This window comes from Herpailurus yagouaroundi, unplaced genomic scaffold (assembly GCF_014898765.1).
Source record: "Herpailurus yagouaroundi ecotype Mexico unplaced genomic scaffold, PumYag 166, whole genome shotgun sequence".
NCBI lineage: Eukaryota > Metazoa > Chordata > Mammalia > Carnivora > Felidae > Herpailurus > Herpailurus yagouaroundi.
Window position 1 is genome coordinate 35,373,046 of NW_024412407.1, and position 25,417 is coordinate 35,398,462.

Sequence of the window (25,417 nt, forward strand, 5' to 3'; positions counted from 1 at the left end):
GGGATGGAGCAACCAGGGCCAAAATAGCTGTGGGACTGTCTCAGTTGGAGCTGGGTACATCACAGTCCCCCAGCAATTAGCTCAGCAGTTGGTATGACAAGAATATCAGCCATTCTTGTCCCTTCTTTTCCTTAAAAGGCAGCTGAAATTTATGAAAGGTTTTCCCAGGGCAATTCAAAGGGGCTGCTGTTGTGCCCTGGTGTGTGTGTGTGTGTGCGCGCGCGCGCGTGCGTGTGTGTTTGTGCGCGTGTGCATGTGTGTTTGTGCGCGTTCACACGTGTACACACACTCCTACCGTCACAGAGGTTCTGAAGCCTTCAGAAAAGATGTGTCCTGATAGTATGGGCTTGCTCACCTGGTCATAGGCTGTTCTTTGTGCTCTTTTCAGGAAATAAGCAAATAAAACCCATTTGGAAAAAATACTACTTCAAGCATCTTTTTATAGCTCTTTCAATCTCATGCTACAGGCGTGTAGTTCTGGGCCTCGGGTCATTATAATTCATGACTGTGTCTTCTTTTATCTTCTTTGGGTTTTTATATTTTGATGTAAAAGTGAATTACCATCAGTGGGATTTTCCGGAGCCATTCCTGTTTGTCCTTTTTGTTTGTTCAAATGAAACAGTGCATCAAGTATGGAATTAGATTAATGGAGTAAATATTATGAATCATACGCTCTCTCTAATCTGATGCTCTTTCTTTTTTTTGACCCCATGTTTTGTTTTCTGTCTCTGTCTTCGTGTAGGATTTTCAGTCCAGCGTAAAGCTGTTGGAGCGAGGAGCAAAGGTAAAGAATGATGTAATGCGCTGGCTGCCCCAAAGCATCTTTTGTTGTGGAATGGTTATTCCAGTCATCTCTTTATGAATCAAATGTGAGGGGCTGCTTTGTGGAAGGAGTCCTTTGCAAGAGCACATCAACGGGGAAAGAGAAAGGGACATTCACTTGGAGGGCTCTTGCTGAAAATGGGTTTAACTCTCCTTTTGCCAGTCACCACCAGCCTGACCTCATACATTTTTAGTACAATGGAGTGGCTGAGCCTTTGAGCACACCACCATTACATCATCGTGGCAAATTAAAGAAGGAGGTGGGAAAAGAAGACTTATTGTTGTCATGGCCCATGAGATGATTGGAACTCAAATTGTTACTGAGAGGTTGGTGGCTCTGCTGGAAAGTGGAACGGAAAAAGTGCTGCTAATTGATAGCCGGCCATTTGTGGAATACAATACATCCCACATTTTGGAAGCCATTAATATCAACTGCTCCAAGCTTATGAAGCGAAGGTTGCAACAGGACAAAGTGTTAATTACAGAGCTCATCCAGCATTCAGCAAAACATAAGGTAAATGTTTGCTTTTTTCCTTTTTTAAAATAGACACCCTGAATGAGGAATAATTGTAAAACGAAGTCTCATTTTTAGGGGAAAAAGTAATTTGAGTGAGTTTTGGTTGGTTTTTAAACTTTGGTACCTAAGGGATACCTCCAAGTAATTTACTAACCACGCTGTCACATTTCAGAATATTTCTAAACTGTACAGAAAGGGTAACTTATTTTAATTTGGTCAAATGCTGTGTTTTCCTATTAATGGTTTGCTAAACTTTTAAAAAAATTAAATACTAATGAATAGTTATAGTTAATACACAATATTATTAGTAACTTAATACACAAAATTTATAATATGTGTATCAGAAGTTACTAAATTAATACATTATTTTGTATTATCTACAAATTTACTGAAAGGAGATCATTCTGTAAGAGTGCTCGGGAAGAAAGTGGAAACTAATTGTATCAGAAGTGCTCTTTATTTGTGGGAAGGGAAGGCACCATTGTTTAAGATTTAGGGATGTTATCTTCGAGGAAGGTATTTCTGGGATACCAAAATGTCGTCCTCATGGTAGGTAAAGCTGTTTTTTTTCTTCAGGAATGAAAATGAGTTCATGTTTTAATTTTACTAAACAACTGATTTATTTGTTTTGTAGAAACGTTTTTAAATGTTTCTTTAGTTCAAGGGTTGTTAATGTTTATTTTACATACTGTTTTATGAGTTTTAGCCTTTTACAGTGTTAAGGATTTTAAACCAAGGCATTTGGAGCACACCTAACATCAATTTTGCCTTTTAAAAGTTGATTTTTACAAGTATCTTACCATTTGTATGCTAGGTTTATCCAGAAAATTGACTGCGTCTCATTTTTATTCATATTATTAATTGAAAGCGGGAGACAGTTATCTGCTTCAGCACCAGAGGATTGTGGGAGCTGCCTTCCTAACAGCCTCACGTTTGCATTGCAGGTTGATATTGATTGCAGTCAGAAGGTTGTGGTTTATGATCAAAGCTCCCAAGATGTTGCCTCTCTGTCTTCAGACTGTTTTCTCACTGTACTTCTGGGTAAACTGGAGAAGAGCTTCAGCTCCGTTCACCTGCTCGCAGGTAAGGTTTGTGGCAGAAGTGAAAGGACTTCGCATCTCACCGAGCCTTGGCAGTGAGCTCAGCGTAAGATAGGTCATCACAACTGGGAATGTATTGGGTAAACTGATTTATTTATAGATTCCAGTTGACATAACTATTCTGTTTAACTTGAATATTGTCATTCTTCCACATTAGTGGCATACACATCAGTGTATTTTTTTACTTCGCTCAAATGCCTCTTCATTTGGTATTTATGAGCTAGAAATGTCACATAGACAGGTGTGCTGCTTTTAGCCGGGGGATTTTTCCATTCACCTGGGATCTAAAAACACGAAATGCTCTACCTCTCAGCTCCTCTTCTTAGTTCCCGCCCCCTGTGGCAAGAAGCAGAGGAGTTTCACAGGGTTGAACTCTTATTAAACATTTACAGTTAAAGTGGACTCCAGCAATGAGCTCACCGTTCTTGGGCATTATGAACAATGAGGGGAGAATGTAGACTATTTATTCTAATAATTAGGGGGACAATTTAAAAACCCATTTACTTTCATATTTTTCTTTCATTTTTACAACTGGAAAAGGTCTCAGTTTGCAAATACTAAGCTTATGGTTTTATGAAATACATGAGAAGAACTAAGTATTTTATGTCTGTCTTAAAGGGGGGCGGTGTGAGAGTTCCATCTCACTGATTCTACAGCAGAGTGCTCATACCAAAGCCTGTCACTCACACTGGCTCAGAGCAGGGGATACAGTTTGACCGTGCACAGTGACCTTGAACACACAGCTGCTGTGGCCTGCAGATTGTGCCACAGTGAAAGGCAAGATTGATTTTAAAAACGTGACCTAAGAAAATAAAATATGGTAGATATTATCATTTTCACATCTTGAGTCTTTTGTTGCAAGGAGGATACCGTGAACTTGTTGGCAGTTGATTGTTGGAAGTGTAAACATTTCAGTTTTCAGAGAAAAGGATGAATCCATTGTCGGTGTGTTAACACTTAAACTCTGTGAAGCTTTAGATGAGATTTCCATATCTCCAGTTGTCTCTCTTCAGCTCTTGCTTCAGGTCTCAAAAAGCAGGCATAGATTATCCGTTGTCATACCCTTCGCTTATGCTGTGATTCTGCCTGATCTTTCTGTTGGTTTCCTTACGTGAAGTCAGTGTGTCTTGGAATGCAGTTTTCAGAATTCCGTGGCTGAGAATTATGTTAGGTTCTATCTCTTGTTGCTGGGTGCATTCTTTTACTGGGATATAACTGTGGTAAATATGACAGCTGTTATTGGAGTTCCATTAAACTCATCTGGTGAGTTTAGGAACTCCTTTCATGCTTCTTGTAGGCACTCTGAGGACTTTACCTCGGAATCCTACCAATGGGATCAGGGTTATTCTTTAAAGAGGGTACACCAACTGTGTGCTTCCCGGGAAAGACACTCTGCGCCTCACTCTTGTTTGAGACGCTTTCCCTATGGAGGGACTCTGACTTGACAGCGTGGCCAGATGGACACTCCTGTGGAGGAGTGAGCTCATACTGAGTTTCTAGCACAGGTGTTTCAGTTCCTTAAATACCCTTTCTCCCCTTTACCAAAGAACACTCCTTAGTTACCTGGGAAGGTTCTTATCAGTTGTGTGTTGGTGTGGGAGGAGCACTCCTTGGGCAAGGGAGAAAAAGGACTCAGTGCGATCGGCTAGATCAGCCCTACGGACATGTGGAATGACACATTGGATCAGAACACCTTGACATCCCCATATCATACATGAAATGCTGCCTGGGTCTCAATGAGAGTCCATCCAGGCAGCACCAAGAACCACACTGAATGTATTGCTGACACCATATTCCCATCCACACCCCAGAATCCTGTGTATCTTTTAGTTCAGGAGGTGGCTTCAGGGACTGAATTGCCTTGTTTGGGAGTGAGCAGCCAGATCTCTTATGAAACCTAAGAGAAGGTTCTCAATGGTTGAAAGCCTCCAGCTGTCCAAAAGCCTCTGACCAATTGGAAATTCCCTTGGTTAGTGACAGGAGTGGGCAGAAAAGTGGCAGAAGTGGAAGAAAATGCTTGGGAAGGTATGGCCATCAATTGTTGGCAGCCCGTTGTGTTGCCAACATCTAGCTGCTCATAGGATGTTCCAGGGATGTGGGTTGGAAGGACGTAATGACAGATGTTTCTTAAATATCTTGCCTAACTGGAAAAGCACACAAGCTTCTCACAGGTGCTACAGAAAATGACACGGTAGGTGGAGACAGTTTTCACTACAAACTGCCCCTGTTGCTTCCAGCAGTTGGAGACAGTTTCAACCTCATGTGGATGTGGTAATAGAAAGATGCAGTGGTTTCTCCATCATTCTAGAGCTTTTAGCTACTCTGAGATATTCAGGAAGCAAGTATCAGATGTGAGATGCTTTAAAGAAATGTGGCCTGAATTGCATTCATATTCTCAGAGAGGGCTAGCTACCTTGCCTGGGAAAAAATTACTTTGGAGAAGGGGAACAAAAAGACATCCCCACAGAACTGATAGATGAAGCATTTTTATGTGCTCTCTCCCTCCAATAAGAGGAGACCCAAACTTACCAAGAGGACCTAGTTATATAGACACAAAGAAGTGCAGGATTACTGAAGGAAATGCGGATTGGGTTTGGGGAAGCTATACTGGCATGGGCTTAATTCCTTAACATGGAACAGGTCCTGTTTGGGGACGGGGCTAGACTATTAAACTTGTTTCTGCCAGGTGAAAGGGGTTCTTGGGCAGCTGATTATCAGGGAGACCATTTTGCCAACGCTTCTAGTCCTGAAACTTGGAACCTGGTTCTTCAGTGAACTCTACCTGTATTGGCCACATCTGCAGCCTCCTCGGCTGGGGACCTTGACCAGCTTTCCCTTCTTCTGAGAAGCCCAGTCAGTACTGTCAACAAAATGATTCATTTGATAACCATATGCTATCCTGTCATAAATCTTCCATTATTATCTTAAAATCTTATTTAAACCTTATGTTATCCTTTATCTTTTTCATTTATTAGCTTAACTCCCCTGCTGAATTCTTTTTCAAGCTGAGGACTATGTCTTTTTCATCTTTGTGTTCTCCAAGAGGCCCAGCACTTCTTAAGTTTTCAGTAAATATTTGTTATCTAAATTAGCTTACATGTAGGTTTGTATCATTTCTGTTTCACGTGATTCATTTTCTTAGTGTAGAATATCAGTGATTCTATTAAATAGTCATGAGACAATATGAAGTGTAGTGAAAACTTGAGATTGTTTTGAAATAAATGATTTACAAAGTATATTTGTTCAGAGCAAACATACAGCTGTTACAGAAAAGTAATATGAAAGTGTTTTCATCTATTTAAGTAGATTTAAATACGATTTTAAGAGTTAATAAAAATACTGAGATGAGCCAGTGCTAATTTTATGTCATCCTTAAATACTGAACTTTAATAAAAAGCTAATAGCTCTGGAGACCTAGCTCCACTCATAGGAAGATACAAGTCCTTGAGTCTGTATGAGCTGAGAATGGTTGTGATAATTTCTACATATTCTTTAAAAAAAATTTTAATGTTTTTATTTATTTTTGAGACAGAGAGACACAGAGCATGAGCAGGGGAGGGGCAGAGAGAGAGGGAGACACAGAATCTGAAGCAGGATCCAGGCTCCGAGCTGTTAGCACAGAGCCTGACGCAGGGCTCGAACTCACAGACTGCGAGATCATGACCTGAGCTGAGGTCGGACTCTTAACCGACTAAGCCACCCAGGCACCCCAATTTCTATATATTCTTAAAGGTAAATATAAACTGATCTATTTAGCCATTGGGAAGTCTCCCAGTAACCAAGCCAAGCCAAACCATAGCACTGTTTTACCCTCAGAGGAGTAAAGAATTTGATTATCAGGAGCAGCCTCATCTTAGTAAGAAAGAGTGAATTTGGGTCCCTTTGGGAAGTTCTCCATCATCATTGGATAGATGGTGACAAAACCATCTTTTCCATTTTTTTTAAAATTTTGAAGTCAGTTATTAAATAAGCACAGTTTAAAAATACATGTATCCTCCCACAACCATCTGTAAAAATAAGACTTAAGAATTTGAGTTAATAGGGTGACAGAATGGGTGACATAAACATTTGTTTCACAAAAATGACTATAACTGGGGATTCTCGTTGGGAGGATTTATATGGAATAACACGTATGAAATCTTCGATATCAGTCTTTTTAAAAAACTGTTATCATTGTGAGTTAGAAAACAAATAATCAAGTTTTTGGTCTTGGTAGGTAATGTTCAGAAAACTCGTTTTCTTTAAAAAATATTGGGGTTGCCTGCGTGGCTCAGTCTGTTAAGCGATGACTCTTGGTTTCGGCTCAGGTCATGGTCTCACGGTTCATGAGTTTGAGCCCCTTGTCGGGCTGACAGCACAGGGCCTGCTTGGGATTCTCTGTCTCTCTGTTTCTCTCTCTCTGCCCCTCCCCAGCTCACGCTCTCTGTCTCTCACAAAATAAACTTAAAAAATAAAAAATAATCTTGTGTCTTGGACTTATTCACTGTGTATCACTTTATTCTACATGCTTTTTGTCTATTATATTTCTGAGGGTGCCAGACTGAACATAAATATAGAAGGAAAAAAGGAAAAATACTGAATTTGGACTTTCATTTCTTGGTAACATAGAGAAAAGAGAATAAATGGGTCATTAGTACAAATAAAGATCAGCCTACAGATGAGAAATACGGTTCTGTTATTTCCTTCTCTTTCTTCTGTGTTGTAATTCTGAGTAAAAGCAAAAGGGGCCCATGACAGTTGATTAATTCTGCATCACTCCTTCCTGTCCTGTGATGAGGCACAGGATAACCAGCCCTACAGCAAAACACCATGAAGGAGTCATGGACTTCAGCCCTTTCATTTACAAATGAGGAAAGTAACAGAGCCTTGAGTGGGTCTCCCAAGCTCTCACTCTCACTATGTTCCCCAGGCCCATATCTGCAATAATTCCAGAGTCTTCTGGAATTTCATCAGGAGGCTGAACTGAATCGGGGCTCCCATTTCAGATCAGCCTTATCTTGAAAGGCTCTTTTATTGGTAGCTCTTCCTCAGACTTTTTGTGGATTTCAGAGTCCTATTCTTATTCACATTTTATGGAATGAAGCAATGTATAAAAATATACCCAAATAGAAATTTTTAAAGCATTACATTATTTTAGCAGGGGGATCATCAAAAGTGTAACTACTCTGTTTTGTGCTGAAGTATATATAGCTTGAATAATGGTAGAAGATACCATTTATTAAGCATTTACTGTTAGGGACAATGTTAGTAAAGTGCTAAGGGCTTTTATAAACATTTTGTCTCTGAACACAGATTAATGTTGGCTTTGGTTAAAGGCCAAATACACATTTCTTTGTTTTGAGTTAGATTTGCTAGTCTAATTAGAACTAGGAGTAAGTAAAAACGTGTTGGGCACTATGGTTTTTCAATTTAACAGAGATCTGGATTCAGTCAATAGATCTGTATAATAAACATATGGCTTTGGTTTCATGGAATCAATTACTGTCCTTCCTAATGGAGGTATAGTGGAAGCCTTATCTTGCTGGTTACGGATTTTGCTGTGCACAGTTCTGTTACCTAGTTTGGCATTTCTTCGGTCCTTTTGTCTAGAGAGGAGAATCTTTAGTCACTACACTTCAAATCCTGCCGTTGTTGGTAAAATACTGAAATGAATGGATCTCAGGAAAAGTACTATAGTTACTCAGGAACTGGCTGTTCTTGAGTTTAAAAAGCTGCAGTGACTGAGAGCCACTGAAAATAGACTAAGTATAGGTGCTATTTTGCCCACTGGTTGCTGAGCTTCTGAGCCTGCATTTGCGTGAGGCGGTCCAAACTGGATTGTCTTTCTGCAGTTGCTGCCTGCCAGTGTGGTAAGCCAGTTTATGCCACTGCCCAGCTACCATGCCTAAGACATGATGCCTATGTCTGTGTCTTTTTTAAAAAAAGATAGTTCCTTGGTTACTCAGCCTGACAGTTTGCACAAGCCAAGTGACAGCACCCTAGATGACATTGGTGGCCTCTATTTTCCCTGGCCCTGGAGAAGCGCCAGATCCAGGACTTTTCATCCAGTCTAACTTCTCAGTGTTTCACAGGCACTTTTGAGTTTGGGCCCAGGGCTGAGCTACCAGAAAAGCAAAAGACTCGGCCCTGCCCTTGAGAACCTAACGATTAATTTGGGGAAACATGCCTAGAGTAGGTGAAAGAGAGGAGCACATGATCATGCGCTGTACCATGTGATGTGGTGATCGGGGTGATGGAATGTCATCTGTGGAGGTTGGGGAAGATTTGATTATGGCAATGGGATTGTAGTTGAACCTGGGAAGAGGAGTAAGATTTGGTGGGGGTCAGACCCTGGCATTCTGATTGAGGGGGGAGAAACATGATTCAAAATGTCAGGACTGAACATCGACTTGAAGAGGGTAGTGGGGGGACTAGAGTGGATTTCTTTTGCAAAGGGGAGAAGTGAGAGTTGAGAAAAAATGAAATCAAATGACACAAGCCCTTTAAACCAGGAGGACAAATGTGTGAGCCTTCAGGGATTTGGCTGCAGCCTCTGCCACCTCTCACTCACCAGGTCCTCTGACCTCACGGAGCATCTGCTCTCCTCCTCTTCTGCCACCAGCTCTCAAGCCAAGACTTCCCTCTCCCCGAGGGCTCCAAGAGCCTCTTAACTAGTCTTCTCCTGTCCTCTGCTGTGCCCCCCAGAATCCCTCAGTCGCAGTGGAGCCAAAGTTGTACTTTTATATTTTAATGTAATCCAGATTTATATAACTCCCTGGTCTAATATGCATCATTGCTTTTCATATAAATTCCCAAATCCATAACTGACTCACAAGGCCCTGTAATGGCTGCTCCTGTCTGCCTCTCCAACTTCATCTCATGCCATGTAAGTCCTCATTCCATCTCACTTCTGTAGGCCTCCTCTCAGGTGCTGTAAACCTGCGGTGGCAGTCTCTCTGGGCCTTCGCAGACACCCTCTCCTCCTGTCCTCCACTCCCTTCACATTTCCTGCTGGAGTCAGTGTATTTGTCAAGCCTTCCCTAGCCACTGGGCAAAGTTGGTTTTCTCTGTGATACACATTCCTTTGGCCACCTGCCTATAATTAGTTAATTATTCATCTAATTATTTGGTTAGCGTTTGTCCCACTAAACTCTCCATTCCAGAAAGGGCCTCTGTTTCACCTAGTGCCATGTCCTGCTCACAGTAGGTGCTCACTAAATCTCTTTAACTTAAGTGTGATTCCAGTAGCCTCTAGTGTTGTTTGGTTGACTGAACAGATATCCCTTTCTTCCTGACCACTTTGTGAAGTCTCCAGGGAGGCTGTGCAGTTGGCCAAGAAGACTGTTGATAGAGTGAAATACACAGAAGTGGTCCTTGGGAGAGCCTTCTACAGGGTAGCTCAGAAGGCTTGGAGCTTCATGTAGAATGGCATGAGAGATGAGTTATATGGTGATTCATAGACAGTTTATAAGTTAGTCAAATTTGATTTTTAAGAGTCATTCTCTTGAGACCAGACTCATACCCCTTTTTCCTCTTGACTCATAGAGTTATCTCCCAATTTATAATCTCACTTCACCCATTGCTTTGATGATCACTGTAAAACCTGCCCAGCAGCCACTTCATCCTTATCTAGGTCCTAATTGTAGTTCGTCTGATTAATTTCCTAAGGGACGTGCCCTGATACCCTGAGCCCGGGGGTATTATTGGACCTTCCAAGTCATTATTGGAATTCTGACCCCTGCAGGTATGATTGGTCTCTCTGGATCATATGGAGTTCTGAGCCACTTATGGACATCAGAAAAAATTTTTTCTCTCTACTTTTCACGTAGAGTCAGAAGCACACTAAAGATTGGGTATGGAGGAAGCACAGTAAGGATTCAGTATTGCTTGTCAATGACCAGAGTAGCACTCATTGATTCTACATTTTTTTCTGTAGTAGCAGAAAAAAGTTTTTCTTGCCCTGTGCTGCCTCTGTCACCCTGAGAGTCTTCTAGGGCATTGTGGTCCAAGAATAGGAAGCAGATTCTGGGCCCCCGCCCATGCCAGCATAGCTTTAGGCTTTGAATGGAATCAGGAAATCCTTTTGAGCACCAAAAATATACAAGACTTGTGTCCATCAACAGCTATTCATTGTAACAAGGAAGGATTCAGTAAACATTTATTGAATTTCAGTTATGTGCCAAGCACTGTGCTAAATGCTGAGGGGATTACAAAGGAGTGTGAGACATAATTCTTATCCACAAGTAGTTCACAGTGTAGTAAAGCTGGAGAAATAGAGGTCACCACACACACACAAAGATAATTCACACTTACCAAGTCAGTGGCAAATACTTACTGACAGATGGTTGCCATAAATTTTATGAAATTTCTAAGTTGGCAGGACCCTATATATACTGGTCAGGAAAGATTTTTTTTTTTTTTTTTTTTAAGCAACAGAAGAGTATTGAAGCTGTTGGAGAGCAACTCAGTAAGGGAAGATAGCATCCTGAAATTTGTTTCTGGGACCTGGCCCCCCAGCATCAACCTAAGACCCCTGGCCAGCTCTCCAGAGCTCTGTCAGAGCTGTCTGTCTGTGTCTGTCTGGCTGCCACTGGTGTCACCTGTGTGTTCAGAAGGTTTTGATGTGAAATGTATTTTATTAGTTATGGTAAAAAAAAAAAAAAAATCCTTGGTAGACTTCTGTAGAAGAGGTATGACCTGGGTTAGCCTATGGTTTGGAAGGAAATACAAAATGGATTGGGGAGACTGGATTGCCAAAGGCTCAAGATTGGAAAACAAAGGTGTGTTAGGAAAAGAGAAGACTGATTTTTCCTTTTACATGTAGGGTGGTGGCATGGAAAATCAGATTGGACAATAGATTGGGATTAGATTAGGAAACGTCTTGAATGTCTGCTCACAATCGTAGATTTTATCCTGTGGGTATTTGGGAGCAGAGATTACATCAAAACTTTATTTTAAGATGCTTCATCTGGCAGCAGATTGGACATGAGTTGGGAACAGAACAAGTGGATCAGAGAGAGAGCTGTTACTGAATTTATCTGAGTGAGGTATGAAGGTCCTGGACCAGGGGGCGGCAGGAGAATGGAAAGGCAGGACAGTAGGAGAGACTGAAAGGAAAGTCAGTGTGTTGGCATAGCAACTGGATGTTGCTGAGCTGACCAGGAGGCTGAGGCTACCATGGATGGGGATGCAGAAGGAAAGAGAGGGAGGTGTTGGCTTTGACTTTATTTTAAAGGTGTTAGTAAGTCTTTCAAGTAAACATGACCAAAGGGAGTTGAAAGTGTTAGATTGGATTTGGGGACATCAAACAATACAAACTTGGAGATCTTTATTTTCAGGTGAAATGAGCAAATACAGTTTCTTAAATAACCTTCCTATCCATGCTGACGAGGCATCCTAAATTCTTACTTCTCGGGAAGTCCCCGGACACTGCTTGCTAGCCGTTGTCTTCATCCCTTAACATTACTGCAGGATCAGTCAGGGCTGCCTCTGTGAATCTGGCTTCCCTCTTACAGAACTTGTTGATTTTACTCAGTGAGTGGTGGATTCTGGCCATATTCCTTTTGTTTGGTTATTCTGGTTGCACTCTTTAGAAAAATCTTTGTTTGTTTGAGGGCATTTATTAGGAGTCCTCGCTGTGTGTCATGGGTGTTTTAAGAGGAGTTTCTGGGTGTGGCTCTCTATTGCCAATTTGAAAGATCAGTAAAATAGGTATCACTCTACATCTTCTGAGAGTTCTTTACTAAACAATACTTCTGAATTTTGCTAATTGATCTAGATCTAGATCTTGGGGAATAATGAGATCTAGACATTCTGAATCAAAAGAATTGCATTATTATAGTATTTGGGTTTTTTTTTTCCTGCTAGTACTTTGAAACTTTAAAATTCTTTTTTTGTCTAGGCGATAAGTGTATTAATCCCCAAATTAGATTAGATAGAATCTTTCATTCCCTGATTGGGTGAGGTGATAGAGTGATGCAGAGTAAGCTTTTTTGGAGGTGTCATTTATGGGCAAGTTTTGTGAGACGTAGGCTACTTCTTGGGCTTCCTGGATGGTCTCCACAGCAGTGCGTACCTGTCTGCTTTCCTCTTGGTCTGTGCTCTGGTGGACACAGAGTGAATGGGATAAGAGCTTAAAGTTAATGCCTTATATTATTATTTAGGGATTTTTCTCGTCAGTGCTGCTCCATGGAGGATTGGCTAAATAAGACAAAGAAGGAATGTTGCTAAGGTTGTTCAGAAAAATATGCCATGGTCTCTACCCTCTCAGAAATGCTTTATCAATCATGTGTGGCTTGGCTTACTCAGACGAACCCATATACATTGGAATAGTACAGCTACTTATTATTGTTTGCTTTCTTTAGGGGTGTGAAATTATGGTGCCTTCATTTTCTTGTTCATTTTAGTTAACTAGCTTCAACTCTCCGTGTGTATAGTCTGCTGACCCTGGAAGAATTGAGTCTTTTTGTGAGTGGCTAGAGAACAAAGTTTGCCTGAATCAGTCACTTCACTGTGAAGTGAAATGTATATTTATTATCAAAATAACCAACAATTGAAACATACATTTCAGCAATTTAATTTTTTTTATAATTTTTTTTATAATTTTTTTTAGTGTTTATTTTTGAGAGAGAGAGAGAGACAGAGTGAGTGGGGGAGGGGTGGAGAGAGAGGGAGACAGAATCCAAAGCAGGCTCCAGGCTCTGAGCTGTCAGCACAGAGCCTGATGCAGGGCTTGAACTCACGAGCCTGGAGATCATGATCTGAGCTGAAGTTGGATGTTTAACCAACTGAGCCACCCAGGAGCCCCAGCAATTTAGTTTTTAATATTAGCGTTGCCTACTTTGTGCAATAGCAAAGTAGCAGATTTTATTTTCAGTACGGAGAGAAATGTTCTCTACGGGTGCAGGTATACTTTACTTAAATCCTTCATATGCATTCTGGAATAAGGAAGTGAATGGGTTGTATTATGTCACAAAAATGGAGTCTTTGTTTTACAAATGTTGAACTACATGAAGACTATATTTAAAAACTGAAGCTATATAAACTGTGAAAATTTAATATAAAAATTAATTTGCATTGATTTTTTAGAAAAGTCTGTCTTGAAGTAGAGCTTTGTATAAGCACTGTTTCTATGTAGAGCTGTGGAATCCATTCAGAATATGAGAGGGAGCTGCCTGTAACTCTTCCCACCCTGGGCGGCTCTGCTGATAGTGCTCTAATGAGTGGCCGGAAGTGAAGAAGTCCTGCCTTTCTCCCTGCAGGGAACGCTCTTAACAGTAATGGAATTGACGTTCATCTCTAGTTAGAAAGACTAGGGAATCCATTTTTAGAATTTGAGGCTTAAACATTTATGTAACATCACTAAGCTGTAGTAAAGTGCTACTTTTGTTTTATTACAAATATTCCTTGTTAAGAAAAAAACTGTGATTTATAACTGGTGGTAAGGGTCAGAGGGAAGAGAAAAGAGTGACTAATTGGAATTGTTTAGTAGAGTTATTATATGTATTTTATTTTACTTGGCAGATTTTTTTCTTCTCTGAAAATTAAATGATAGTTCACATTGACTTTTTACATGGTATTTGTGACTAGAATTGTGGAGGTAGGTCACTTAAGGAAGAAGTTTTTTTGGCTGAATTAGAATAAGGTGATACATAATTATGAATGCCTTTAAGCTACACCAGATGTTTTCTGTGTCCAAAGTAACGTGTACATTTTTATGTATAAACCTACATTCTACTGGCTGGACTTGTGGAAGACTAACAGAAATTGTAGTTTGACTGCCTGTCCATCCAGATCTGTAGCGTCCAAATCTGCATGTCTACCCTCTGGTCTCCTTGTCTGCGTTTCTCTGCAGGCCAGGTGCATCTGCATGAATGTCTTCCTTCCTCTTTTTTTTTTTTTTTTTTTTTTTAAGTTTATTTATTTTTGACAGAGACAGAGTGCAAGCATGAGCTTGGGGGGGGGGGGTGGCAGAGAGAGAGAGGGAGACACAGAATCCAAAGCAGGCTCCAGGCTCCAAGCTGTCAGCACAGAGCCCGATGTGGGGCCTGAACTCACAAACCGTGAGATCGTGACCTGAGCCAAATTCGGACACTCAACCAACCAAGCCACCCAGGCGCCCCTTATGTCTTCCTTTCTCTTAAAAACAAGTGTTCCAGCATACAGGGAAGAGTGGAAGCCACCATTCAGACTCAGGTCTGTCTTAGGGAAGCTCATATGGATTATACGACTTTCCATTTTCTACATTCCCAGGTGATAATGTAAAATCTAGGGATAGAAATTTGGTGAGATTGGATGGTGAGTTAAATCCTTAACAACTTTAAAAGGTATTTTAAAACATTTTCAACAGAGGAGGATAATGTGTCAATGTTGCATCTTCTTGTAATGGAATCTAACATGGAGTCTGTGGGACCATGGAGGGTTGTGACAGGGCCAATAAGATGGGTTTTGTATCTGTCAGCCATTTGTAACGAAAAGTTTGAGTAGATGAATTGTATTTTTCTTCCTATTAGATCTGGTTTGTAAGAGGAAGAAGGACATTTTAGACATATTTCAAAACTGAGTTGCTGATGAGGCCACAGATAGTTTTTCAAGAGTTCGGGGAAATCAGGCAGTGTCTCATCTGTTGTTAATTAATGAAATGAAACTGAGGTCACTAGAGTACAACGATGAATGAAAGGTCATTGAATGGAAAAAACTGTCAATGAAGGAGGGTGTTAGCAGAGTGGAACATTGTCCTAGATAAAGATCAGGGAAAATGTACTCTTTGGCTCAGGTCGTGTTTTCTGGAAGCGACTATGGTTTGGGACATCTCAGTCAAGACTGAGCACTGTATGCTCTGATTTTAGTGAAATCTGTTCAGTATTTTAAGGCTATTCAGGTTTGTGCCAGAGATTCATTGAAAAGATAGGTAAAAAAGATTTCTTTTTGTTTTATAATGTGTTCTTACCGTGTGTAAATGCTGTTTTTGTTTGGCTTTTTTGTCTTGTTTTGAGGTTAAAAACTGGTTTCCTGCTCTTATTTCTGTTCTCTTGAATTTTCTAGAGCCACACTCACTTTTGCGATACTCAAAAGTTAAAAGTGATTTAGGATCATGGTAGTAATTAGTGATAAGGCCGGACCTCAAACAGCCAACAGTGACTGACTCTGTGGTTTTTGCCAAATTGCGTCCCCTCTGAGAGTTGCTTTGTGGAGGATGGCCTGAAAGTCCTCAAGACAGCTTTCAGTTTCACAACCACCTTGCACACTGTGATCCTGAACAAACCAGTGACTGTATTTATACTTTAACTAATTCATCTGTCAATTCTGTTACTGGTTTCATGCAAAGTGCATTTAGAGTTTCTTGTGTCTCTGGTTATGTCAGACCTCTTGCCTTTTTTTTTTCTCCCACACTGAAGCTTTTGAACCAGGTAGCTTTGGGGAAATGAGGCTCTGCCATCAGTTTGGGAGAGGCCCATGGCCATTTTCAGCCTGGTATTGAGACTTGACTGGTCACGGCTAGTGAGGGCAGGACCCCATAGAAATCAGCAAGGCTGTCCCCGTATCCTAAGAGGGAGTTAATCTCATAGTATTTGGAGAAGTGATGATATAGCACAGCCATTGAGTGTATAGTCTCTAGGGCCAGACTGCTGGGGCTCATATCCTAATTCTGCCAGTTATTACCCTATGTTTTTCTGAATCTCTGTTTTCTTATTTGTAAAATAGGAATAATGATAGCACCTACCTCATAGTTACAAAGATTGAATAAATACTTTTAAAGTGCTTAGAGCAATGTTTGTCGCTTACCAAACATTAGTGTTTGCTAACATTAACAATTATTGTTAAGTAATTCTTTGATTACTTGTATTATTTGTTTATCTGATTACTTATAAATTTAAAATGGAATTCAACTGGAGTTTCCTTGGATTGTTTCTCTTTTCTCTGAGAATATTTACTGAAATATTGTTCTGTTAGATTTAAATGAGAGGCTGTTACATGAACTGTATTAGAGCCACGATAGAAAAAAAATCTGAGAACGGCTCTGTGGAGAAATACCGGACCCAGAGAAGTTAACAGAAGCTTATTAATATTTAAACTCCTACAATTAAATTGTAATCAGAATAGTGCCTGTCAGTTATTATGTTGGGTAGATGTAAGGTAGATAAAGAACGATGAGACCCTTTAACACTTACTGTTAGAAGAACTACTTTCGGGGGGGAAAAAAAAACAACACACCTCACCTTAAATAACTGTGTTATGCACTTAGACTGAAAAGGGACAGAACACTAACAGAAACAAATTCTAAATACTAATCAGTGACACTCTTATACATAGGCCAAGGTAGGTTGACTGCTTTCTTGAGGTTCCCTGTGGGTTATGCTCTATGAGCATAGGTGTAGGAATTGTGACTGGCTCCATTTCAGTACTTGCAATGGCCCTTGTGTAACATTTCCTCAACTGTGAGTTGCCGTTACTATAAATAGATTTTAGGCAGTGGGGGGAATGATTTGGGAAACTTATTTGAGCTCATTTCCTTGGAGTCTTTAATATGCTAATATGTGCTGTGATTCTCCCAGGGAAATATGATACGCAGTATTTCTCTTACTCTTTGGACCAGTATCTTGTCTGTCAACTTCCTGTAGGACCCTAGTGCTTTGGAGCACACTTTGGGAAATGTAACCTTAGAGCATTGCTTTTTTCGCTTTGTGTCTCTGGCGAATCCTAACAAGACGTAGCTAAACAAATAGCTGCAGATCCAGGGTGGAGGAAGGCCTCCCAGGTGAGGCTGGGTCCTAAATGTATCTGAACTCAGCCTGTGCTCTTTCTCTGCCGTCAGTCTTGGGGCTTGTCTGTGTTTTGCTTGCTGCGTGTGCATGCACAGGGCATGGTAGTGGTGGTGATAATCCTGAATAAGAGAACAGCATCAGAGTGTGAAATGAAAGTGGGTTTTGTGTAGCTGGTGGCTTGGAAATGGTAAGTAATGAAGCCATGGAACTATGCAGGAACACGTCCTGAGGGCCTCATCTATCACGTGAAGGAGTATGGGATTTCTGTAATGGAACTGCCTACCTTTCCATCAGGTTACCTTAAGAACTGCTGATGAGTAAAAACTGCACAGACACTTAGGTGGAGGCTAGGAATGACACTTGAGCATTTTGCGGGTACCATAGCTGTCACAGGCCCCTTGCCATCCTAGCTTGCTGCATTGTGGAACCTGTACTGAGTACAGACAGTAGACACAGGAGTCCAGCAGATTCTACTTCAGTTGAACATACTGCAGGGGATAATAAGGGATGACATACTCTCCCCTCCTAGCTCCCTGCACGTCTGCAGTTTTTGAGGACATGTTTTAGTTGCTTCTGGAAGTGGACTAAAGACTAACAGAATGTAACTCAAAGAACTGGAGATAAATGTTCAGTGAGATTTTAAGATCTTGTTTAGGGCTTGATTAAAGAGGTAAAAGTGGGGCTGCCCTGTCCTAATAACATGTTAATTGTTTTTTAATTAAATCGTACTAAAAATATACAAGTATTTCCTGTGATCCAAATCTCTTTGCTTCCTGACTTTGAACTTGGTGAGTAATGAGGGTTTGGCTAGCAGAAGATTTCTCTGAAAATTTACCAGAATCTTTAGATTCTGGGTTTGGATTTGAATAGCAAGGAATATTTATATTGGAAAACCCAGGGAAGACCATATTCATTTTTTCTTTTTCAGAGGGGGTGAGGGTGCCTCCAATGGTTGGGTAGATGTCTTGTCATTAAGAAATGGCAAGATGGTGATTTAATGAAGGTCACAGAGCAGATCATAGTAAGGACTGGACTAGGAAAAACGGGATTCTTCTGGGTGTAGGAATCTTGCCACAAGGCCTTCATGTACCCTAAGAAATTAGGGTCTGTCACCACTTCTTCATAGTGCTCAGCAAAATGAGCAGTGGATCCCAGGAGTCACTGGTAATTATAGGAACCTTGATTAACTGTCCAGGAATTTCAAGGACTTGATGTGGAGAATATTTGCAAGAGTAGGGGCGCATATGTCTGTGATCCCTTTGACATAAAAAACCTACATAGTAGGAAGATTGAAATTTAACTCTAGCATTTTTAACTTGATCAATTTTATTTTGAAGAAATAACATCTGGCCTTAGTTCATGGTTTTTGTTTTGTTTTTATATCCCCATTTCACCTCTCTGAATAGTTGTCTTGGCTTCTTTGCTACTTTTTTTATTTTTTTATTTTAAAATATTTATTTTTTTTGAGAGAGAGAGAGAGAGAGCATGTGAGTGAGTGAGCATGTGCATGCCAGCATGGAAGAAGCAGAGAAAGAAGGAGAGACAGAATCCCAAGCAGTCTCTATGCTGTCAGTGCAGAGCCCATTGTGGGGCTTGATCTCATGAACCCATGAGATCATGACCTGAGCCAAAATCAAGAGTCAGGTGCTTAACTGACTGAGCCACCCAGGTGTCCCTGTTTGCTACTTATTTTAAATCCTCTTTAAGTTCCATAGGAGAGTATTCATTTGGGAGACTGGGGGCAGGGAGGAAATGTAGGGTAGGTGAGGTTGGAGAGAGGGAGAAAGAGACGGGTCCAGTTAGGTGTCCTCAGGGGTACGGCTCCCCATCGTGGTGGCCCTATAAGCCAAGGCTCACTGCCGGGCTGTATGCCAGGCTCCGTGGTGGACAGCTGTGGACAGGAGTACGTGTGTAGTGCTGTCCCCTTGCATCTGTGGGATTGGACTTTTTTTTTTTTTAACCAGTTAGAGTTATATTTGAGCAGTTAACAAAAGGCTGGTTTTTATCCTAGTGCATGGCATAGTAATTTTATGTGTATTTTTAGGTGGGTTTGCGGAGTTCTCCCGTTGTTTCCCTGGCCTCTGTGAAGGAAAATCTGCTGTAGTCCCTACCTGCATTTCTCAGCCTTGCCTTCCTGTTGCCAACATTGGGCCAACCCGAATTCTTCCCAATCTGTATCTTGGCTGCCAGCGAGATGTCCTCAACAAGGTGGGTGTTTTGAAAATATCCTTCATTGTAGGGTTTCTTGTTAGCAGCTGGAGAAATCGCAATTGCCCATCAGCTGTCGCTTCCAGAAAGGACGTACAGCATTCTCAGTGTGACTCCCTGTGGCACTTGCATTAGCTTCTGGAGGGCTGTTTTGTTTGATGTTACTGATTGCCATAAGATGTAAATGTTGTCACACTTGCTTGTTCCTCAAAGATCCGGGAGACCTGGGATAGGACAGGATTTGTCAGAAGTGTAGCCGGATTCTCTTAGGGTATTAATTGTTCTGTTGTAGTCATTGGGCACACTCAGGAAGGCTGATACTTCCTAGATTATTTCACATTTGTAACTGTATTTGTTTACTGAGGCATACTAGAAAGGGACTCAGGCTGAGCTTGGATTGAAGAAGGGCCTCTGGCTGGAGGGATGGGAGTGGGAATAAGATGGTGAGGAGAAGGGCTAAGAGCACGCACTGCAGGCCGCCCCGTCAGAGGCTGCCTGGAGCAGCTTCGTTGAGAAAGAAGAGGGAGGAGCTCGGACTTGCTGAAAAGGTTCACACACGTGAAGCTGGTGTGCCCAATAGAGGAATCCATAGTGATCCAGCCCACCGTATTTAATGGTACAGGTGTAACAGTAGTAGAACTAAGGTCTGCCTGCCTGCACAGCTTATATGCTCTTAACTGGTAGTGCTGGGAAACTGTGCTCTAACTTCCCAGAAAAGAGGTTTTTCTCTAAAAGAGCAATCAAAGATCTTAATTTACCTGTTGGTGACTTACAGGTGCTACTTTATTTGTTTATTTATTTATTTATTTTATTTTTTTTTTTCAACGTTTTATTTATTTTTGGGACAGAGAGAGACCGAGCATGAATGGGGGAGGGGCAGAGAGAGAGGGAGACACAGAATCGGAAACAGGCTCCAGGCTCCGAGCCACCAGCCCAGAGCCTGACGCGGGGCTCGAACTCACGGACCGCGAGATCATGACCTGGCTGAAGTCGGACGCTTAACCGACTGCGCCACCCAGGCGCCCCTGTTTATTTATTTTTAAAGAGAGAGAGAGAGCAAGCAGGGGAGGGGCAGAGAGAGAGAGAGGATCCCAAGTAAGCTTTGCCCTGTCAGCACAGAACCCACTGTGGGGCTCAGTCTCATGAACCGTGAGATCATGACCTGAGCCAAAATCAAGAGTTGGATGCTTAACCGACTAAGCCATCCAGGCACCCCACAGGTGCTACTTACTTGTAAAGGGGGGAGGTACCTTTTCTCCTTGAGTAATTGAAAGAGTTGGGCTGACCATAAAACTAGCTCCCAGATTGGCTTGTATTAGCACGTGAAAAGCAAAAATACTCTGTGTTTGCCAGCAGTGGGGGATTCTTTCATTTTTTCTTTTTTGTTTTTTCAAAACTCCCACCTCTGTAAAATTTTGCCTCGACACTGTTATTAATATCTCTGCTTTTACTGTGAGAGATTTGAAATTTGATAGTTTATACTGTTTTGGGTTTTTTTGGTGTAAAAAGATGATTTTATTAAAGCACGGGGACGGGACCCATAGGCAGGAAGGGCTGCCGATAGTTTATACTTTTATTGAGCCTTTCTGGTGGGGTCACAGTTCCTTTGAACACGTGATTATTGTTCTCTTTTAGAGATAAGCAACCTATGTCACAGAAACCAAAATTAATTTCCTACAGTCACATGCATCCCTGGGATAAAGCTGAAGATGTTTTAGTTAATCCTCAATCGGAAAATGAAATAAAATTCATCCTAGTTAAGGATCCTGTCCCGATTTACCCCTAGTTAAAACAAACAAAAAAACATAACCAGTCAGCAGGTGCTTTTACAAATAATTGTGTTATAGATCATTTTTGTTACTTTTGACATCAAGTTAAATGGCACATTCATTTTGCTATGTACTATTTCCAGGTTTAACATATGTGTCTGTTAATGACTCTAGCGGTTAAAATGGACCCTGGAGTTGAAGACATGGGGAGAGGATGGTTTTCTCCTTCATCTGGTTTCTCAGTGGACACTGAACAGGCTGAAGAGGATATGTACACAGAAGCATTGGGAGGAGGTGGTTGTGGGGAAGGAATAAATTTATGGAAGCTCAAGGGGAAAACAGCCTGGGCAAGGAGGTTTTGTGGAAGACTGTCAGGAAACTTCTTTACAGCAGATGTAAAGGATGGTGAGAAGTAAGCATGCTTTGAAAATGGTGAGCAGGAATCCCATAGTGACCTCTGGATTCATTGTTGAGAAGAGTCCTAATGCTGACAGGGATTTTAGAGATCATGCAGTCAATCTCCTTTCCTTGATCAATGAGGAAGCTGATATTCCAGAAACATTAAGTGAATTCCACGACACCCAACAGATGAGTTTTGGGACCAGATGTGGCTCTGTTGAACAGATAGCTTGAACTGATCTTTCTGCTCAGCTCTCTGATTTAAACTTTCCAGGAGAAATAATATGCTGCTTCTCTTCCCGAAGATCTCCAGAGATGAAGATTTTGTAATTTTTCGTAATAGCACATACCTTTTTATTAGAATTTAGAAGCTGAAGTTTTTAAAAACGTCGATGATAAGACCACTAATTTTATTAGTTTTAAAAAAAATTTTTTTTAATGTTTTATTTCTAAGACAGAGAGAGACAGAGCATGAGAGGGGGAGGGGCAGAGAGAGAAGGAGACACAGAATCTGAAGCAGGCTCCAGGCTCTGAGCTGTCAGCACAGAGCCCGATACGGGGCTCGAACTCACAAACCGTGAGATCATGACCTGAGCTGGAGTCGGTTGCTCAACCGACTGAGCCACCCAGGCACCCCTAGTTTTCTTTTAAATCAAGTGACACCAAAATATTTTAAAAGCATATCACAGAAACTTTATTAAAATCATATTTGCCACTTAAAATGCTAGGCTCTTTATATTATTGCATTTAACCCTCATAATAGGATTAAGACATAGGTTGGCTCTGAGTTGTCACTTACCCAAGATTTTGTGGCTGGGAAGTCATGGACTTCAAAGCTGGTTAGTGGCAGAGATCATCCTCACTCAAGCTACTGTTCTGGCTTTAAGGCTTGTGTTCATATAACACCAGACATACCCATCTTCTAGAAGCTAGAACTCTCTAGAAAAGGCTGTTATGAAGGACTGACGATCTAAACTGTTTCTTGAGTCACTGCTGAGATTTTCTTTCCCTAGTTTTCCTACAGCACATTCTGTACCAGCACTGTCCACTAGAAAGGTAATACAAGCCATATACTTAAAATGTTTCAATAGCTTTATTAAAAAAGTAAAAAAGAGCAGGTGAAGTTAATTTTGATAACTTTATCACAGTATATCTAGAATATTATTTCAATGTGCAATCAATGTAGAAAAACTATTGCTATTTTATGTATTTTTTGTACTAAGTCTTTAAAATATGGTGTATATTTCGTAATTACTACCCATCTCAGTGTGGCACAGTTCAGGTGCTCAGTGGCCTCATGTGGCTTGTGGCTACCACAGAGGACAGTGTAGGTCAATACTTTCAACATATTTTAATTTTACTCAGGTTTCCAAGGCATAGCTCTTCCGTAAAAAACCGTAAGAAGTCATTGGTAGCAAAAAGAATACTTTCAATTTCTTTTCCCCTCACAACTGTACTTTTGTTTCTCACAGTCTGTTCTTTTATTCTCTAGTCTTTATACAAGAATTGGAACAGGAATAGCTTATTGTACTAAAAGTAGTTTGCCAGTGCCCAGTTCACATCTGAACTGAGTGGGATTTGCGCAAGAATCTCTTTGAAAGACCAAAGTTCTTGATTTTCTGCCTTATCGCTTAACATTTCCAGTAGAGACTTTAGTTTCACACTTAAATGCATGAAATGTATGATGGAATCAACCTGTTGTCAGTAGTCACAAAGCCAGAGCTGTATCTGCAGTAAGTTAGCAGTTCTGCTGCCCCCTTGCCCCCCAGATAGTGTGCTGTTGGCACTCTTGGTGTTGCTCATTTCACTCTTGGAACCAGCAAGGTTGGTTTTCTTGTGCTGCCCGGTTGTGTTGCCTGCCACTGGGATGACTGCCACTTTCTCTGTTGTTTTCTTACCAGAACTAGTAGCCTAGACACAGAATACTGCCTTCAGGGTTTCCATATGATCTAGGAAGGCAAAGGTCAAAATTATCAGTAAAAATACAACACATGGTGCTCAAGTTGAGTAGACAAGACCAGTTCATTCCACAATGATGTACAAGACGAGGTGAGTGACTGTAGAACTCCCACTACCAACGCAGCCTGGAGTGATGGTTGACAGCTGGCCTGTCAGTTGTCCACTAGAGGTGGGCAGTTTTGCTTCCCAGGTCTTACCTTGCCATCCATATCACTTTAGCTAAGTTGCTGAATCTCAGTTTCGTCACCTACAAACTGTCACGATTCCTGCCTTCTAGCATTCACGTGAGGTTCAAATGAAATCACGTATCTGTAGCACCAAGGACAGTTCCTGGTTCACAGGGCCCTTGGTCAATGTCCTCAAGAGGTGGGGTATACCAGAGGCTTTCGTGAGTGGTGGATACAGTGGGTGTGGTTGATTGAGGAAGGCTGGATGGAGGAAGTAGGACGTAACGTCAGTTTTGAAGGCAAAAGGAGTGGCAAATGCAAAAATATTTATTTGAATGGACTTCAGAAAAAAAAGTGACAATTCCATTGTCAGAATTGCAGTGTCTGTGGTGATTTAATGTGATCTCTCTCCTCAGTCTAGCTGAACATGGGAAACTTGGCCAAGTAGAACAGTTTTATTAAGGCTTGTATATCAATCTGTGTTCCATTTATTATTTCATAGTCTGCAACAAGAGATTATAGGACCCTTACTTACAAATTAGTCCCAACTACAGGGCAAAGTTTTTTGTTTTTTTTTGTTTTTTTTTAACTTTTTTTTTTTTTTTCAACGTTTATTTATTTTTGGGACAGAGAGAGACAGAGCATGAACGGGGGAGGGGCAGAGAGAGAGGGAGACACAGAATCGGAAACAGGCTCCAGGCTCTGAGCCGTCAGTCCAGAGCCCGACGCGGGGCTCGAACTCACGGACCGCGAGATCGTGACCTGGCTGAAGTCGGACGCTTAACCGACTGCGCCACCCAGGCGCCCCCAGGGCAAAGTTTATTTCATTATTTAGGAGAGAGAAACTTTGAGAGGGAAAAAATTGTGAATGGAAATCATAATGAATAATAAAATAATGAAATAAAGATTATTTTTGACTCAAACATGTTATTTTTGAAAGTTTTCTTAATTGTATATTGAAGCAAGAATCCATCCATCACCCACACGGTTACAATTTTTTTTTCTTCTGATGAGAACTTTTAAGTGCTGTACATTACATCCCCATGACTTATTACTGGAAGTTTGTCCCTTCTGACCATTGTCACCCACACCCCCCATATGTTCTCTGTATCTCTGAGTAGATTCCTTTAGATTCCACATATGTAAGTGAGACTGTATAGTATTTTTCTCTGACTTATTTCACTTAGCATAATGTCCTCATAATGTTGTTGCAAATGGCAATATTTCATTCTTTTTTTATGGCTGAATAACACTTCATCGTATACCTGTACTACATCATTATCCGTTCATCAATTGATGGAACACTTCTGTATATCTAGAGTGTTGTAAATAATGCTGCAGTGAACATGGGGGTGCAGATGTCTCTTCGAGTTAGTGTTTTCATTTCTTTCAGATACATACCCAGAAGGAGAATTTTTGGATCATATGGTAATTTTATTTCTGATTTTTTGAGGAACCTCCATATCGTTTTCCATAGTATCTGTGCCAATTTACCTTCCCACAAGCTATTTTTAAAATAAGATAAAGTGTAAGGGAGCTAACATTTAATGAGACTCTTATATTATGTGCCAGTTATTTTGTCCTTATAATAGCTTTATAAAATGTACGTCATTAGCCTTACTTTACAGGTGAGGAAACTGAAGCTGAGAGAGGTTAGACGACCTACTCAAGATCATTCAGGTAACCAGCGGTAACATGCTAGGTTGTGCTTTGGTTTTTCTGGGTCCAGTAC

At 41.0% G+C, this 25,417-nt stretch overlaps 1 protein-coding gene across 1 annotated transcript in view; it reads left to right on the forward strand.

Annotated features, from left to right (window-relative positions):
* The window catches only part of DUSP16 (dual specificity phosphatase 16), a 90,329-nt gene that overhangs the window by 44,413 nt on the left and 20,499 nt on the right, over positions 1–25,417 (forward strand). Inside the window, exons 4-6 of the mRNA XM_040488896.1 lie at positions 743–1,336; positions 2,284–2,422; positions 19,228–19,391. Of these exons, the coding sequence (XP_040344830.1) occupies positions 1,109–1,336; positions 2,284–2,422; positions 19,228–19,391 (531 nt within the window). The 5' untranslated portion in view covers positions 743–1,108. The remainder of the gene's footprint in view (positions 1–742; positions 1,337–2,283; positions 2,423–19,227; positions 19,392–25,417) is intronic.